The sequence below is a fragment of the Phalacrocorax aristotelis genome, chromosome 22, assembly GCF_949628215.1.
Source record: "Phalacrocorax aristotelis chromosome 22, bGulAri2.1, whole genome shotgun sequence".
Classification (NCBI taxonomy): domain Eukaryota; kingdom Metazoa; phylum Chordata; class Aves; order Suliformes; family Phalacrocoracidae; genus Phalacrocorax; species Phalacrocorax aristotelis.
The window spans coordinates 1422314-1439528 of NC_134297.1; the positions used below are offsets into that span (position 1 = coordinate 1422314).

Here is a 17215-nt window from a genome sequence, read left to right on the forward strand (position 1 = left end):
TGGACTCCCCCCGGCCAGGGCAGCGAGTCCCAGCTGTAGGGTGCACACAGAGGTGCTCACCCATGGCGAGCAGCTGGGGCATGGGAGACACCTGTGAGCACACACACGTGGGGGACCCACTGCCCGTGGGGCCTGCCCCACTCCCCTCCATCCCCCGCAGAGCCAGGGCAGCAGGGGGGCTCGGTAGCTCCCAAGTGGGCCCCTTCCTGCTGCAAAGGGAGCCCTTTGCGGCCCATTTAGCTTTACTGCTCCCTGGAGCCAGCGGGGCAGGCGCAGGCGCGTGCAAGGCTGCACATGGGTGCAGGGGCTCCCAGGCCCTGGGCCAGGCAGTCTTTGGCACACTTGGACATCACATGCTTAAGCAGGAGGTAAAAGGAAGCCAGGAATATGGAAGAACCCCTCAGTTTTATTATCTTCAGGAGATACCATTGGTGTATCTGCACAGCTCCCACTGGCTCTCCTTGGAGATAGTTATCTCTGAACCTGGTGCTCCTCCGGAGACTAGGAGGCAAGAGCCAGAGAGACATGTTTCCCCTGGTCCCCCAGCAGACAACCAGGGTGGGACATGCCCCAGCGGTGGCTCCGGCACGGCGCACACAGTGAAGTGGCACTTCTCAGGGAAGGGCTGGCAGCAGCAGAATGCTGGCCTGCCCAAAGCAACAAAAATGTCTTGCACACACCTGCTGGCTAAGGGGCTTAAATCCCCCAGCACAGCTATTTCTCCCCCTCTGGAGGCCAGGGAAGTGCCGCCTCTGGTCTACTGTAGGGTTCCTTGCTTTGTCCATCACCCTGTCTCGCCTCTCCCATCCATTCTGCTGGGATCACCCTTTTGGCCAGCTCCACATAGATGCCGTTCTCCCAGAAGAGAGAGGGGTGCTGCAAGGAGCAAAGGACAGGGCGTGAGTCTTTCTGCAGGTATCAGGGCCCATTTGGAGTGGGCAGGAGGCAAGGGACGCTGTTGTCTGGTGTGGGGAGTGACGGATCAGGCCCTGGATGTCATCACCCGGGGGGGGCTGGTGATGCAGGGGGTCACACTGGCCCTACAGCTGCACACCCTGCCCATGCCTGCCACAGCTCAGGGCAGCTGCTCGCCTCCTCACCATGGTTAGGTAGGTCTCCTCGGCTCTCCTCTTCTTCCCTGCATCCTGTTCAGCCTTGGGCACCTCAGCTCCAGGGACCGAGAAGTAAAGTGCTTCCTATGAGGGGGAGATCAGGACACTTGGAACCGAGCAGTCCCCAAATACAAGAGGGCCTTCTTACCCCATAGGACTAGCACGGAGCGCCACAGCCATGGCTGGCCAGCAAGCAGCACCTCATGTTTGGCCAGTGTGAGATCCCCTCCTTCAGCTTCCCCAGCCCTGTGCCCCATACACCTCATGCCAGTGATTATTCCATGTCCTGAGGACACACAGCCTTAGTGACGAGACAGCAACCATCCTGCATGAGGATAACCCTGGCTTCAGCCTTCGAGACCCACCTGAGTCCAGGTGGCCCAGGACCCCATCTCCCCATGCCAAGCCTCTTGGCCCTCAGGCATCCAGATGCTGTGGGAACATTTGCACCATCAGCCTCCTCTTAACTGCAAGCCAAACGAAACGGCAGGACCTGGGGCTCATTCCAACTGCGGCCCTTGCACGGATCCAGCAGCGCAGGCAAGGACCCCGCAGGTCTCCCTCACTGGGGGCGGCTGGCCACGGGAGGGCATGGCCCGGTGTGGGTGCTCAGCACCTGTCCTGCAGCCCTGTGCACCCCATCCCTCCCTTTCTCCGCCTCTCCTCCCTCTCTTCAGCTCCCGTAGGTTGTGGCAGCCTCCCAGGGCAGGGCAGGCACACACTCCCCTCCACTCCACTCAGCCTCAGCTCTCACCTCTACTTTGCTCTTGCTGCTACCGTCTTCATTCCTCTCCAGGGCTGTGTTGGCTGCAGACCTTGAGGGAAAGCAACGGCGGTGTCATCTTTGGCAAGAAGCATCGCCTACTCCTCCTGTCCCTGCCCTCCCTCTCCTGGGACACTGGGACCCCTTGGCACGTGCCTCGGCCAGGCCGTCATGCTGCTGGCACACCGGGAGCCCAGCAGGTTTGGGAGCAAAGGGGGGACAGGCCAGAGCAGCGTGACACTAGAGGGCAGCAGGAGTCTGCACCGTGCTGCGGCCAGCAGCATTACCCGGGGAGGTACACCCTCCTCTGCTTCCCACAGCTCCAGCCCTGCTTGGGGCAGGTCAGGCTAGTGCTTGGCCGGGGAGAACGGGGCAGGAAGGCTGCAAGGAGGTGCTTGGCTCAGCCCCATAAACCCAGAGCTAGCCTCGGTACCTCTTCCTCAGGCTGAGTCCAGCCAGGAAGGCCAGCACAACGGCCACGCAGACACAGCCCACAGCCAGAGGCCAAAATGCAGTGCCTCCCGGGGCCGCAGCGTCCAGGGCACCTGCTGCTCCTCGTCCTGCTGGGGAGACACCAAGGCAAGGGATGTTACGCACAGGGACCCCAGTCCTACTCCAGAGGAATCCTGGTGGCAGGTCTCTCAGCGAGAGCTGCCTCCTGGAGCCTCTGCAGCTCCTCTGCTTGGGGCCAAACAGGTTGGCAGAAGAGGGGAGCGGTGACAGGGCACGTACCTCTCTGTCCCACGGGGCTGACGTGCAGCACCGTGTGGTTCTTGAAGATGCTGCTGCACTGGAGCAGCCGGATCTCACACACATAGATGCCACTGTCGTTCACCTGTACGTCCTGCAGCTGGATAGAGCCATCCCAGCGGGACATGTTCCCTTGCCACTGCACCCGGTCCCGGAAACGGCCCACAGGGATGCTATGGTTGCTGTAGTAATAAAACACCGTCTCCTCCTGCCAGGGCACAGACAGCATCAGGTGAAAGGAGCCCAGTGGAAGAGCGCTGCCCTGCGTGCCTTCCCTGCTCAAGAGCCCTCAAAACCACGCTCTCTCCCTCTCCCCGTGGAGCGCTCACCACACGCAAAAGCCCAGCTCACTCCCCTGCTCTTTTGGAAAGCCCCAGGACACAGCACCCAGCGGTACAGGGCCATGGGGAGTGGTGCAGATGCCCCACCACCACAAGGAGAAACCCTCCTCCTCTCATGGCCTGGTCCAGGCAGATGGGCTTCCCTGCAGCCTCCCGAGAGCAGCAAGGTTGCCTTACTTGCCCTGCCGCCACCTGCCGCCATACCCTGCTCTGCCGCTCACCCCCTGGTCCCGACCCACCTTCTGTGTGCCAGCTCCTGCCACGTGCAGCCAGTCCACCTTGGCCATCGTCCTGCCCATGGCCACCGGGTCTAGGAAGAAGCACTGCAGCAGGACAGAGTCCCCAGCGCTGGCTCGAAGCTGAGGCTCTGTGAACACCCAGCCAGCCGACCCGCTGCATCGCTCTGCCAGGGACAAGGACAGCAGGATGAGTCCAGGGAGGACGGCCAGATGCAGCCTGCCTGTCCCCATAGATATCTCCTCTCCAGATAAGCCTGGGGCTAATGGCACTGACCAGTCCAGAATGCAACAGGGAGGCCCTGGTCCCTGTATGGGCAAAGCCTCTCCCTGACCCCTGCTTTTGGCGTGCCTGGGATGCAGGGCAGCACATCCTCCCAGCCGCCAGACCAAGGGCTGCTGCGCTCGCTGAACAAGCCAGGCAGAAGGGAAGTGGGGAAGCACAACCCCAGCCCTCTGCGGCTCCAAGCCAAAGGCTGCAGCTCCTGCAGGGGTGTTCCTGTGAGTCACTGCCTGGGAGAACCAGTGCCACCCTCATCTACACCAGGCCAGGGGCAATTCAGCCGCTTCACACGAATTTCAGTTCGTCTTTCACAACCTGCCCGTTTGGCTTCCTTACCCCTTGCTCACAGGCTGCTGGCCTGGGCTTGGACTTGTCTGGCCACATAACTACTGCTTAGGGTTTCTAGAGAAGCCAGACAGTGGGGAAAAAAACAACACAGAGAGGACTAAGCAGCTGCCGATACAGCGGGCTGCAAAGCGTGCAGCAGGAAGGGGAAATAAGTGGGGCAGAAAACGTCCCTGGAGCTCATCAAGAGAAACCCTGCATGCCCCAGAGTCTGCACTGGCAAAACCTAGCAAGAAGAGAGGCCGAGGCTCTGGCACTTGTTTGTCAGGAACTAGGTGAGCTGATTCAGTGGGGAGCTGCTCAGACAGGTAGACTTTTCCTGGTGCCTTAGCAACTCTGCTCACTCTGTCCACAAGCCACTAAGGGCTGGGCCCTGGTAAAGCACCAAGTACGTGTCTGATGCCGTGTAAATAATAAATGCAAAGTGCTCCTGCTTCCCAAACAGGTTTCCTTTGGTCTTGACCAGCTTTGGAGCTGAAAATGACAAATATTTGCCAGCAGAGAAGACCAAGGGAGCCAGTTGCCTCAAGCAGAGCCAAAATTCAATACCTTGGCCACCTTTCCCTGTATTTAGACTTGGCAAAGCAGTTCTACTTCTTTCAAAGCCTTGGAGTCTGGCAGAATAAGTACAGGACACCATCCAGGGATGCCATTGCAATTTGAAGCTTATATACGTGAGCTCTGCAGGAAGGGAATACGCGGCACCCAGAGACCAGAAAAGTTACCAGTACCCAGGAGCCCACTAACTGCTGCCAGCCCTGTGCACCTGCAAAACCCCAAGGGGTTCTCGCTGCGGGAAGAGAGGAGCCAATGGCACCTTCAGCAAAGACAGGGGAAAGCAGGCAAGGTAAATAAAACCAGCAGAATGACTTACAGCTTACCCAGCCATATCAGCACGAGGGTCAGGCTCAGCAACACCTCCATCTTATCCTAAAAGGAACAGCAGAGGTAACACATGCATCAGTTTGTCCTGGGGCAGGACACCATCAGTTTGCAACCAAACTGAGTCCCGAGGTCAGAAAAAGACTTTCTTCAGTTCTTTGGAGAGGGGCACAATCTTTGCTGCCTGGATGTTCAGCCTGTCAAGTTAGCCACTATCCCAGCAGGGAGCCTGAAACTCAGTGAAGCACAGAAATCAGATAGGTCTCTGATTTGAGACTGCTCTGAGCCCTGGAAGGGAAGGGGGGGGGGGCGGGGGGGGCGGGGGAGGGCTCAGCGTGAAACACCTTTGCATCTTCCCCTTAGTAATGAATCTTTCCGGTGGTTTGGGGGTCGGGTCTCTAGCATCTGAACGGACATGTTCACAGACATTAACTCTGCTCAGAGAGCAATGGGGTTTTTTTGCTGTTACATGCTCAGAGAAGTTTGGATATAGGTCCTAAAAACACAGACCCCCTTCTTAACCCACTTGCTCCTGGGTCCTGCACACGGTGAGAACTGCTGGAACCCTCAGGGTCTGCTCAGACAGTGCCATGTTTGGTCACTATGTTCGGTTTGACCTGCTGCATATCTCTCAAAATAAAACCAATATCTCCTTTCTACACATGGAAGACATACCCTATGGCCCAAGGAAGGACTGACTGTTATCATGAGGAACACGCCAGCCAGCGTTCGCGTGTGGATTGCAGGAAGGCAAAAGCCAGTTCCCTGCTCGCTGTGTCTCTGCTCCATGATTCAAAACTATAGCCATTCAAAACTAATAAATAGGTTTAAGGGCAAAAAGTTACTGAGAGCAGCCCTCCCGCCTGGAGAGCCTGCACGTTACAGTTGAATTTGAGGCTGCCATTACCAGCACACATTTTCCAATACATGCATTTCTGCTGCAGAAATAGAAAGACAAGAGGCGAATCAGCTCTGAAACCTTGCTAGCTTCTCTCCTTTTCCCCCGATTGTGCAAGCCAGAGCCAGCTAGTCTCTAGACTAGCTTCAGTAAGGCTTGGAAGGAGAAAAGGTCCCAGATAATTCTCCCCAGGAAACAGCCATGAAAGGAATTAGAGTAAGTATGTAAGGCAAACATCTGCCATTATTCCTGCTGCTCTCAGAGACCCATTGCTCCCTTCAGTGCTGTGGAGCAGAAAGGCACAGCGACAGATCTGTGGTTCTGGGATATCATTTCCTGGGGCAGCGCCTACATCCTTGGCACCCCAGGGAGAACCGATGGTGACAATAATGGCAAGTGCAAAGGGATGGCGCAGGCAGCAGGGAGGTGACAGGGGATGTGCCAGCTCCGTGCATGCACCATGGAGCGGCAGGAACAGCTACTGCGGCTCTGCAGGGAGTGAGCAGGGAGTGGGGAAGGCCTCCACCCCGCCATGGCTCATCCCCTAAGAAAGCTTCCATCTCTTCACCTGGCCAGACTTGCTTGCTCATTCCTTTTTCTTTCCAAATGCATTTTTGCCAGTGAAGGAAGCTCAGAAACACACTGAGAGAGGCTCAGGCAGGGATTACAGGCCCAGATTTAGCTGCTGGGTGACCCACAGGTCTGTTCTAGGCTGAGAAACAGTCACTACGGCTTTCCACTGAGTGCGTGGCGTTTCTGCCATGCAGTCAATGATGTAAAACCACCCCTGCCCTTCATCGCCCTCCTCTTTCCACAGACAAAATCTTGAGAAGCGGCAGAAAGCCTTCTGGAATTTTCTCAAACCTGCCCTTCGAAAAACATGACCCATTTGGGGGCTGGGTTTTTTGAGGTGGAAGGGAGAGCTGTGTGGTTTGACTGCACTGTTTGCAGCTCTGCCATGACATAGTTTGCTGTACAACCTGCGCGTGTGCACACATGACCTACAAACAGAGCAAAATTCATGCTCAGCTCCAATGCTCTTAGCTGGTGCAGCACACCTCAGTGCAGCAGGCCAACGCATCCTACTTTCTAGCTATGTTGCTAAAAGCTGCAGAACTCAAGCAGAGCTACACCCTCCCAGAACCATCCCCATGCAGGAGCCAAAATAGGAGCCAGCTTAAAAAAAAGTCCTCAGCACATAGAAGCCTGTGTACTGGATATCTACACTCAGAACTTCATACGTTCTCTGCAGCTGAGCTACTGAGGCTCTGGTTGTTATTTGCCATCGATCCTTCCTGGACCTACCACCCTGTTTCTCAGAAGAAATTCTGGTCCTGCCTGGGAATGTATTTTCACAAGGTCTCCCCGTGACACACGCCAGCTAGTGGGTACGTGCATGCACCAGCTGAAGACAGCACCCACTCACCCAGGCTGTTATGTATATTACGGTGCTGGCATATGCAAATGTTTCTGCAGGGCAATTGCCTTTACTGAACAGATTGGGGAAAAAAATACATAGGTACCATACTGCCTTCACATTCTACTTTTGCACGTGGTATCCGAAACCCTCAGCACTTCTGTGTTTGCTTAGTTCTCCTTTCAGGAAAAACAAATTAAAAAGTGAACATTACGGCAAAATACACTCACCTATGGTGGCTTGGGTCAGCCAACTCGTCTCTTGCACAAAGGGTTCTTCAGTGACTAATTTGAAGTATCCTTCAGTGACTAACTCGGAGTATCCGAAAGAATCAGTTGCCAAAGCATCTTGAGGTTTTACGTGCAAGACATTTGTCTTACTTACCAGCCTTTGGTTTCAAGTCTCTTATTTCACGTTCAGTTTGGTGGTCGCTTTCAACTTGCAAGAGGAAGTTAAGAGCTAGATTGAGGTACTAACAAACCAGAATGAGAAGTGTCTGCAAAGGAGAAGTGAGAATTATAGATGTGTATGCCTGAGAGCAGATGACGGGTATGCAGCTTCATAGGGAGAAGGCACCTCACAGGTACAAGGTGGGGCTCAGTCCCAGCCCTTCCGTCACGGCGGACTGATCTGGTCAGTCATTGTGTCAGAAGCGAAGACCGGAGAGATTCTTGGCAAGCAACCCTTCTGTGGCCTGTGATCCCTCCTGGTTTCTTTCTGGGGATCAGAGGTGGCTGAAGAACTGCCACTCAGGCAGACTGGACCTTGTCCTGATGAGGTATCACCAGCAAGCAGTGGAGCAACTGTGCTCAGCCTTGCTGCTGGTGCTACCAGGGCCTGCAGGTGAGCAGGCATCCTATGGGCTTCTATCAACACGCTTTTCACAGCATAGTCAGCTGCTCCCTTTTGAAACACGTACAAGAATCACAGAATGGACTGATTTCAGCTGGCATACCCCTCCCCACCCACTCACTCAGAAAGCATATTTTCCCCCTTCCTCTTCCTCTGGAGTACCCCAGGACTGACTGTTCTCTACCCCAGTAACAGCGGTTTTAATGGTACACAGAGCAACTTCCCTGCAAAGGAAGGGAAAGTTAAGTTGTATTCATGCTCAACACCATTCCCGATCCAGAAGCTATTAGCTTCAAGGTGGCCATTTAGCTTCGCACCAGAAAAAGGTTTGCCCAGCATCTGGCCTGCTGTTTCCAAAGGAGTCGCAGCTGAAGGCAAACATTCTGCAAAAAACCAAGAGTCATTCATTTCCACAAGGAACTTGAATGACGTGTTATTGCTGAAAGCGGAACAACAAAGCCATTTCCTCGAGGCTGCACATACCACCAACATCCTTTCTCAGGAAAGTTTTGGTTGGGAGAGACATTGTGTCACCAGGAAGCACAAGCTTTTTAAATATTACTTTATTGTGGACAGGAGAAAAATTTATTTATTTATCAGGGATGGACACACACACAGAGATCTACAGCTAACCTGCTTTGCAGCCAGGAACTTCAACAGACCTGTAATTGGCAGCCATCATAGAGCTGCTAGATGGGGACTCAGTACATGTTCCCTTTTGAGTTAAATCTGTTCCCTAAACACCTTTACTCCTCATCATAGGACAATTTCTATAGCTAAGCAACAACTCAGGAGGGCAGTTTTATAAGGTCAACTGTATCTAGCCATGTTTAGGCCAATAAAGTCCACAGCCCAGAAAGAAACAAAGCAATTTATTGGTAACGGCACATCAAAGTCAACACATACATAAAAGGAGACTATTTGACTAATGCCGCACACAGAAAGGAAGCAGAAAACAGCAGCTGTTTAGATATTGACCAGACATGAACTCCACAGCTCTCTGCCATTCATTACTGGACAAGGTTGGTTAAAAGAAAAAAAGTACTCTCTCTTACTGGGCCATAATAATGCATGCTTAGCTGTTTCCCTAAAGTGGTGCCTAGAAGACAGGAGCAACATGACTGTTGTTCTGAACACGGAACATTCCTTTGGACACTGTTTGAGTCAATGGTTGAGGTAGATGGGGTTATGTTTCCCCGGATACAGAGTCCCCATTTCTATTTCTGATTTTAAAAATTAGTTTTATGACTTGTGCTTTACTTCTACAAGTAGGTGGTGTACCTAGTAATGGAGCTGTTGGACAAATAATAATTTAAAAAGTAAACCTCAACAATGCAAGGTGATACTATGGTGCAGTTGGCGACTTCAAAAAAGAATCAGAAAACAGTAGGAACAAAATGATGATCCTGTAATTAAGTGGCAGATTAAACCGAGAAATAGTTAAAAAGCAGTAGGTTGTCTTTGCTCCAAGACAAAGGGTGCCATATACCAACTTAATCAACCCGGTTTAAGTCCTTCGCAAAAAAAAAAGGACATTCCACAAAACTTGAGGAGCAAAACCATTGTCAATGCCCATTATGATCACCTTAGAGAGCTGATGTCACCCTGGAGTAGCCTGTGCTTCCGGCAACTTGAATTCAAGGGCAGAGGAAAGGAGGGATGTCACCAATAATAAAGGAAACAAATTTGCAAGTCAACTAAGAAACACGTGTTGTCAGACTGCTCGTAGGAAACAGGCTGTACAGCTGTAGGCACTGAGGTTTCTGCAGGCACTGGTGAAGTAAGGTTAAAAGATTTTTTTACCCCCAGTAAACTAGAAAGATTTCCAAAATCATTATTTTGTGCTTAAATAAAAGTTAGTTATCCCATCAGCATTGTTCTTCCAATCTACCGCGATTAGAGCAGGTCCTTCAGTCTGCACTGTGCATCCAGCAGCCTTCATACCTGTCTAGCCATGATTTTCAGTGCTGTAATTTTGTCCTTTATCCATAGCTTTAGTCCTTCTTCAGTATGGATCTTCCTCATCTGTGTCCTAAGCAGGGAGTATGGAGAGAGAAATGGAGACTGTGTATGAAGACACGAACCGAGCAATGAGTTCAACAAAATTTTGAGTCTGCTAGGCTTCCAACGAGCGCTTAAATGCTTTCCAGAATGCTGCTGTGCTTGACTAAGCCGTAGGACTTGTGGTCATATAAGCACTTGCAGCTAAATCTGTTTGACTTATCACAGATACACAAATGAATTGCCTCTGTATAACCAACACGTGAAGTGTGTTTTTCAGGGAAGTACCAGCTAAAGCTCAAGCAAACGATCAACCATGAAGTGCAGATAGCCATGTTCTCAAAAAACACCACCAATCCCTACGGTGAAGGTCCGGAGCAGCACAACTTGTTGTTTTTCAGCTACAGTCAACCACATACTGTCAGATCTCTGTCATCTATTGTTTTAACCACAATAATCATCTGATGGCATCCCCACAATCCAGCTCTGCAGCTCTCAACTTGAAAGAAATGTAACAACTCTATAAGGGAAAATCTCACTAACTTTCCAGCCGTTTTGAGTCCAAACAGATTTGCACTGGCTTTACAATTTTAATTATTTGGTAACATGTTAGGCATGAAAAAGTACATTACAGAAACCTCAAAAATGTAAAATCATTAGAGTGAGTGAGACAGGATGTTAAGAGACTTGGTAAGCTAAATATCTTGATATCAGAGAGCAAAGTATCCAACACATGACAAAACACTCAGTAGGAAGGAATCAGGATTATAGCATTCAAATTTGCCTTCTCTCAAAGGATGAGAAGACACCCTTCCATTTTTAAAATCTCCAACTGCCTGACAGCATTTATCTCACTGAATTGGGGCTCCCATCCTCTTCTGTCTCTCCACGTCCAGTAAAGCAATCGTGCCTCCCTTCTCCCCAGCTTGGCACTTGCAACAGCCTTTCCATCTCCCATGGCAACTCTCTCTTCTGCATAAAGTGTTTTCAGCTTTCTTCACCTCTCAAAACTCTTTTTCCCCCGATACTGCATTGTAACTGATGTGTCTTAGGTACAATTGTAAATATTGAATATGTAGCTTGCACAATTGCTCATTTTTCATTCTGTATCTAATTAAGCATAGAAACTATCAGCACACACCTGTCTGAAGGCTCACATGTTTGGTACATTTAAAATCACTGACATTAGAATAGTGAATCAAGTAACACATATTTAAATCCTCCTTAACATACTTCCTGACCGTGTATAAAACATGTAAAGGTGCGGCTGAGGTAAGCTTGCGCTGTAGGAAATCAGGGAAAAAAAAAAATGAGAACACTCTCAAATTAGGCAAATTAGTAAGCTTGCTCTGGAATGTGCCACACTTCTGGCTGCGGTTGCTAATGTCAGCACACAGAACTTAAAGGCACATTTTACAAAACAAGAACAGAGGTGGCAAAAACATTCAGTAGTTCCAGCAGAACGTCTGATGAACAGAAGCTTGCTGATAGGGTAGCAGGCGAAGAAGCAGAATTAGAAGACAACCACCACTTCACAAAACAAAGCAAACAAAGAGCCAGAAACAAACCATAAGAGTTTAGCAGGATTGTGCTGTGATGAGAACAGGGTAAGAAGATCTCCAAAAACACGGCAAGGCTGCACACTACTATCTTTGCAAGAAACATAGTGGATTGAGATATCACTGCCCCCGTTCCCCACTGTAGTGCTGTCAAACCCCAAACTGGTTTTGCAGAGCCCATAAAGAAACCACACAGCACAGTAGCCAGCACTTAAAATTCCGAATTTTCATCTCAAAAAGTCAGCTTTGATTTCAATACAGTCAAATGAAAAATCGATTTGGTGGATCTCAAGACAACTTCCCCTACCAGTAATGCGGTACGACCAGCAGTTCTCAGCCCTGTAGCCCATATGTGGAAAACACCAAGGAGCATAAGCCTCACCATTGGAGACACTTCTTTGACATCCAGAGGAGCTACGACAAGCTCTACCTGCTGCTCTTAGCACCTCCTCTGAGCACCAAAGTTGACAAAACCACTTACGAAAACACCAGCTTTCACGTACCACACAGTTCAGACACCAGTTTCTGAGCTTCCCCAAGCAGTTGTCTGTCTCTGTATGCTCAGGCCTGCAGAAAAAACATAGGATTGGGCTGGACTTTTACCCTCAACACACATACTAGTATCTCCTATGGACTGTGAATTCTAGTTCTAACACACTGAACTGAAGGCTCTTCATCATGATGAAAAGCCTTTGACTCTGCACAGCAAAACCAAAAAGAATTAAAAATATCAGGTCCCTTATCTTGAAAGCAGACATTTCACTTAAGTGCCATGAAGACTACAACAAGAGTTGCTATTTGGCTGGCAAATCTTGCAACACTAATCAGAACACTGTATTAAAAACCCATTCTGCAAAAAATTGTGGTACTGAATTCATTGCAAAAAACAGGTGCGGCTCCAGCAGTAGCAGTGCTACCCTATTGCTCTCACTGTTGAACCTTTCCAGAACAGAATCCTCTCCAGTTCAGAAGGGAATTCAGTCTCCAAGGTTCGTTCAGTACCTGCATCTCTGCTCAGGCCATTACAGGGGAACCAGTTAGCATTATTCAGTTTGTTTTGTTGTTATGGATACTTCATACCAATAAGCAACACATAAAGCCCACATAAGCAAAATATCTTGCTGATTTTGGCAGAAATAAATCTGATTACAGAAGTGAAAGTCTGTCTAACTCTAAACTCCTTCAGTTCCATGGTTTCGCACCAATGACAGGCAAAGGGGGGATGTACAGCACTTAGTTTGTGCTCCAGCATGGGGATTTTCCCAAAGTTTTCTGACTGCAGGCTACATTATGCTCATGCAGAAGTGGATTTCAGTGACTGAAGTGCAGGTGCTGAGAGCTATGAAATGAAGAACAGTGGAGAAACTGTCCTTTAGCCTGTATCAACAGGCCAAAGCAGAAATACAGGCTTTAGGTTCCAGCCAGTACTTACTCATCAGACATTTCGATGGAGGATTTCTTACAGCCAGGTTTTTTCTTCTCCTTTACTGCTCCAAATTTCCTTCCCATTCTTACCAACAGCAGAGTAACCACAACAACAGAAGGGAGAAATACTAAAATGGACAGCAGCACCGCTGAAGTTAGCTGGAAGGAAAGGCCTGCAGGAACAACAAAGAGCAGCCCAGCTGTACCAGTAGTAAAATATGGCTTTCTTAACTCTCTGTGACCACTGTTCATCCAGGACACAGGTTGCTAGCCTCTCCACATAAAGCACAGAGCTGGCAGATTTGAACCGGCTTGTCAGTGAATCTGTAGGACTCCTATCACATATCCAACACAGTAGGGTGCTTTATATGCAAAAAAACTACAAAGGCAGGCAGATCACGACGTAGTTCTATGTCTAAGCTGCAAATTTGGGTCAGGTCTGACATGTAGGGCAGATGAGTGTCATAGTTTAGCCCCAGCCAGCAACTAAGCCCCACACAGCTGCTCGTTCACTCACCCCCCAATGGGATGGGGGAGCAAATCAGAAGGGCAAAAGTAAGAAAACTTGTAGGGTTGAGGGAAGAACACTTTAATAAATTAAATTTTAAAAAATAGTAATAATAATAACAACAACAACAAAATAATAATATTGTAATGAAAAGGAAAACAAAAAAAGAGAGAGAGAAAAGCGAAACCCGGGGCGGGGGGGTGAAGGGGTGCAACCATTTACCACCTGGCGACTGACACCCAGCCAGTCCCCAAGCCGTGATTGCTGCCCCCCCCGGCCAACGTCCCCCAGTTAATATACTGAGCATGATGCCATGTGGTATGGGATATCCCTCTGGCCAGGTGGGGTCAGCTGTCCTGGCTGTGCCCCCTCCCAGCTTCTTCTGCACCTGGCAGAGCACGGGAGGCTGAGAAAGTCCTTGACTAGTGTAAGCGCTACTTAGCAACAACTGAAACAGCAGCGTGTTATCAACATTATTCTCATACTAAATCCAAAACACAGCACTGCACCAGCTACTAGGAAGAAAATTAACTCTATCCCAGCCAAAAGCAGGACAATGAGGAAATTAAGTATTACTGAGAATCAGTGTTTGTGATGTGACAGTTGGTTTTAGACCAATATTTCTTATATATTTAACTTGCTCTACTGTGGCAGTATGCGGAGACCAGAACTCCTGAACAAATGCACACTGTCGGTATCTGTTATTGCCACAGCCTCCTCTGTCCCTTCCTGCCCCCAGAAAAGATATTAGTTCTCAATGTATTTAGCTCAGAAAGAAGGGCTGAGCTAACTCTTGCTGGAATTCTAACACGGAACTCCAGGGAACCTATTTCACATGTGATGCTCTGACTTGTAAGACCAAGCTGCAATGCAGCTGTATCGCAGAGATGAGGACATGCTACTGAAATGGACGCTTACCCCTCTCCGTAACTGTCAGCATCGTCTGGGGAATGTTATGGTACACGTCTGGAGGATTCTTCACACTGCAGATGAACGTCCCATTGTCACTCATCACTGGACTTTGGATAGCAATGGAAGCATCACCCTCGGCAACATTCCCAACCCAGGAGATCCTGTCTTTGAACTTTCCCACTGTTGTTGGGTATGGAACAGACTGATAATGAAAAATCTAAAAGGAGGCAAAGACAATAATTGCACCAATAAAACACTCGTCTAAAGAATGCAAAGTCAACTACTTTTTGGATTGTAAACATAAAGGAATACACATTAAGAACTCAGAAAGAATACTTCTTGTACAGGAGACCTTTTCAAGTTCCTATCTGATAATTCTGAGGCAATCCCATTTCATTAGATCTCCAATGCTTTTATCTACCAGCCTCAGCTCTCAGATGTCACCATCACCACTCCGACCAACTTCTTCCCTTCCGCAGATCTTCAATTGCAAAGCAGAGCAGGCTTCTTGTCTCATGCAGGGCAGAACACTGCAGTTCTTCAGCTTTTGCTTCCTGCACTTTTGCTCTTGCTGTCCTATGAGTAGAGACTTAGCAGACCTCACTTCATACAAGCACCACCCTTTTGTTCCAGATACAAGGACACTTCCAAGAGTTCAAACTCTTCAGGCAGCAGAGGTCACTGATAATCCATAAAGTTGTGCATTTTCTGTTTCCAGCTTGAATGAGAGACTTCCAGTGGGCTTTCAAACTTATGTATTTGTGCTTAAATTTCAAAATGCTGCCAACAAAACAGCAAGTAGCAGCCCATAAACCTTAGAGGCTGTCATCATCACTGTCTTCAGACTGTCATTGCGCACATGTTCCTACCACTCTAAGCTATATCAGCAGAAGACTGCACGACAGAACTACTAGGGAACAGCTGCCTTCTGGAAAGCTACCAATCAAGTGCTTTACAGTCATTGTATACATAGCTACAGCATACAATAAAGCACGTGTGTCAAAACCCAAAGTTTATCTACTTTATCATCATCATCATGCTATTATGCATTTACATAGAATATTTTTTGCCCCAAAAACACTAAAGCAATTTCACATGGAAAAGAAGGCGATGATTAGAGTCCCAAGGCACAGCAAGGCAAACAGGAAAAAACATCATCAGATTCTCAGCATGCACAGAGGCCTGGTCAGTCTCCACTAGAAAAAGGCTCTCTGCTCCACTTACTGTCTCCATCTCACCACCTGTGAGGGGCCGGTATGTCCAGTCTACTGTCAGGCTCTCAGTGATGGGGGAACTGGATTTGAATGAGCATTTCAGCGATACTTTTTCACCAATGAAAGCTTGTACTTTAGGACTGACTTTAATTTCCAGGGAAAGAGCGTTGCAGACACCTGATGGAACAAGCACAAAAGACAAGGATTAGTTCTTATCTGTGAAGTGCAGGAGTGATCATGTCCCAAAGGTATCAATGCATGCGCAGCTCAACCACAGTCCAGAGAGAATCACAGTAGTGACTACCATAATGAAATTTAAAGAAAACCAGACAACTTCCCTAACCTATTCTCTGTGGGACTGGAACTAGCCCCAGTCAGTATTTGTCTGGAAAATACCACCAAGACCCTACAGATATTTAGACGTGGAGATAAAAAGCTGAGAAAGTATATCAGCTGGCTCTCTGATGAGTTGCTAAGTACCAGCTTTAGATTACCTCACGGTATTTCTGGCTCTAGGCATCTTGCCCCAAAGCCATACAGCCAATGACTTGCACATGCACCGGGTCAAGAGTCACCCTGCAGCAGCAGCAAGTACTCTTACTTCTTGTTTTCAATGCGTGCAATAACTTCTGCCTCCTTTGCCTACTGTGATGCTCCAGCCAGGGATGAGGTCAGCCTGGCCAGCATTCAGCAAGAGCATGGTTCAAATCCTCCGTTTCACAAGTCTCCTGCTCCTGGCATACTAAGATTTATTACAGTGATACTCTGCCTGAAGTTCTGCTCTGTCACAGATGACTCTTGGGCTGTGCAGGCTCAGAAGGAGCAGGCACAGATTTCTATGCAGATTTCCCGGTTCCCGTGCAAGTTTCTGGCATTGCACACCGGTTCTGCAGCTACCGGTATAAAACGGAAGGGTCTTGACAACACACGGCTGTTGCTACCAACTGAAAGTCTGGAAATCTCGAGTGCAGCTAGCCGGACCGTAGCAAAGCAGGCAGAGACGGGACAAAGGCACCCGTGTCTCCAGTGCGAGCAGCGGGCAGAGCGCGGGGGGAGGAAATGAACGCTGCCAGCTGCCTGCGGTGCCCTGCCGGAGGGGCTTCGCTCGCCCCACGGCTGACCACCACTCCTCCCAGCCTTTCCAGCACTCCCCGCACAGAGACCCGCTCCGGCAGCCCGCTCGCCGCCGGGACGCACAGCGAAGCCGGGGCCCGGAGCCGCCCGCGGCCGGCCGCCCCCCCCCTCCGGAACGGCCCTTCTCAGCGGCTCCGAGCCCACCACCTCCCCGCCGACCACCCTCACTGTGGCGGCCGTCGCCGCCAAAGCCGCCTCCCGGGCGTCCACAGCCCGGCTCCGGTGCGGGGCTCCCAGCCGGGCCCCACCGCCGGCAGCGCCGGTCCGGTCCCGTCCCATCCCGCCGGCACGGCGGCCCCCGGGGGCGGGAGGTGCCGCTCTCGGAGCGTCCCCGTTACCGAGCAGAAGCAGGACCCCGCGCGAAAGGAGGAGGAAGCCGCCGCCGCCGGCCGCCACCGCCTCGCCGCACCGCATGCCGGCTCCGCTCAGCGCCGCAACATGGCGGCTCACCTGCGGGCCGCACAGGTGAGGGCGGGGGCAGGCCCAAGATGGCCGCCCCGCGTCGCCATGGCGACGGGTCGCCGCGCAGCCGGGGCGGCCGCCGCGGCCTCGGCGGGGTTTCGGGGCCCCGGCCCTCCGGCGG

General features: G+C 50.5%; 2 protein-coding genes across 7 annotated transcripts; both read right to left on the minus strand.

Moving 5' to 3' along the window:
• Nucleotides 1-386: 386 nt before the first annotated feature.
• JAML (junction adhesion molecule like) lies at nucleotides 387-7614 on the minus strand. Of its 6 annotated transcripts, none has more exons than XM_075116080.1 (8): nucleotides 7258-7614; nucleotides 4705-4760; nucleotides 3206-3369; nucleotides 2608-2833; nucleotides 2309-2435; nucleotides 1867-1927; nucleotides 1101-1196; nucleotides 387-876 (listed from the first exon to the last, which is right to left on the minus strand). In XM_075116080.1, exons 3-8 carry the CDS (start codon nucleotides 3263-3265, stop codon nucleotides 715-717), a joined length of 732 nt encoding a protein of 243 aa, XP_074972181.1. In that variant the 5' UTR covers nucleotides 3266-3369; nucleotides 4705-4760; nucleotides 7258-7614; the 3' UTR covers nucleotides 387-714. The 6 variants fall into 6 exon arrangements, with proteins under 6 accessions (XP_074972181.1, XP_074972175.1, XP_074972177.1 ...); XM_075116074.1 differs by having other exon boundaries at nucleotides 2309-2438; nucleotides 4712-4760; nucleotides 7258-7518; XM_075116076.1 differs by having other exon boundaries at nucleotides 4712-4760; nucleotides 7258-7453.
• Nucleotides 7615-8731: 1117 nt separating this feature from the next.
• Nucleotides 8732-17156, minus strand: MPZL3 (myelin protein zero like 3). The gene is given in 8 exon segments (XM_075116424.1): nucleotides 8732-9911; nucleotides 11943-12006; nucleotides 12872-13037; nucleotides 14291-14501; nucleotides 15509-15675; nucleotides 16971-17049; nucleotides 17051-17107; nucleotides 17109-17156. Coding segments are annotated over 8 exon segments (804 nt in total). The 5' UTR covers nucleotides 17142-17156; the 3' UTR covers nucleotides 8732-9884.
• Nucleotides 17157-17215: the final 59 nt, after the last annotated feature.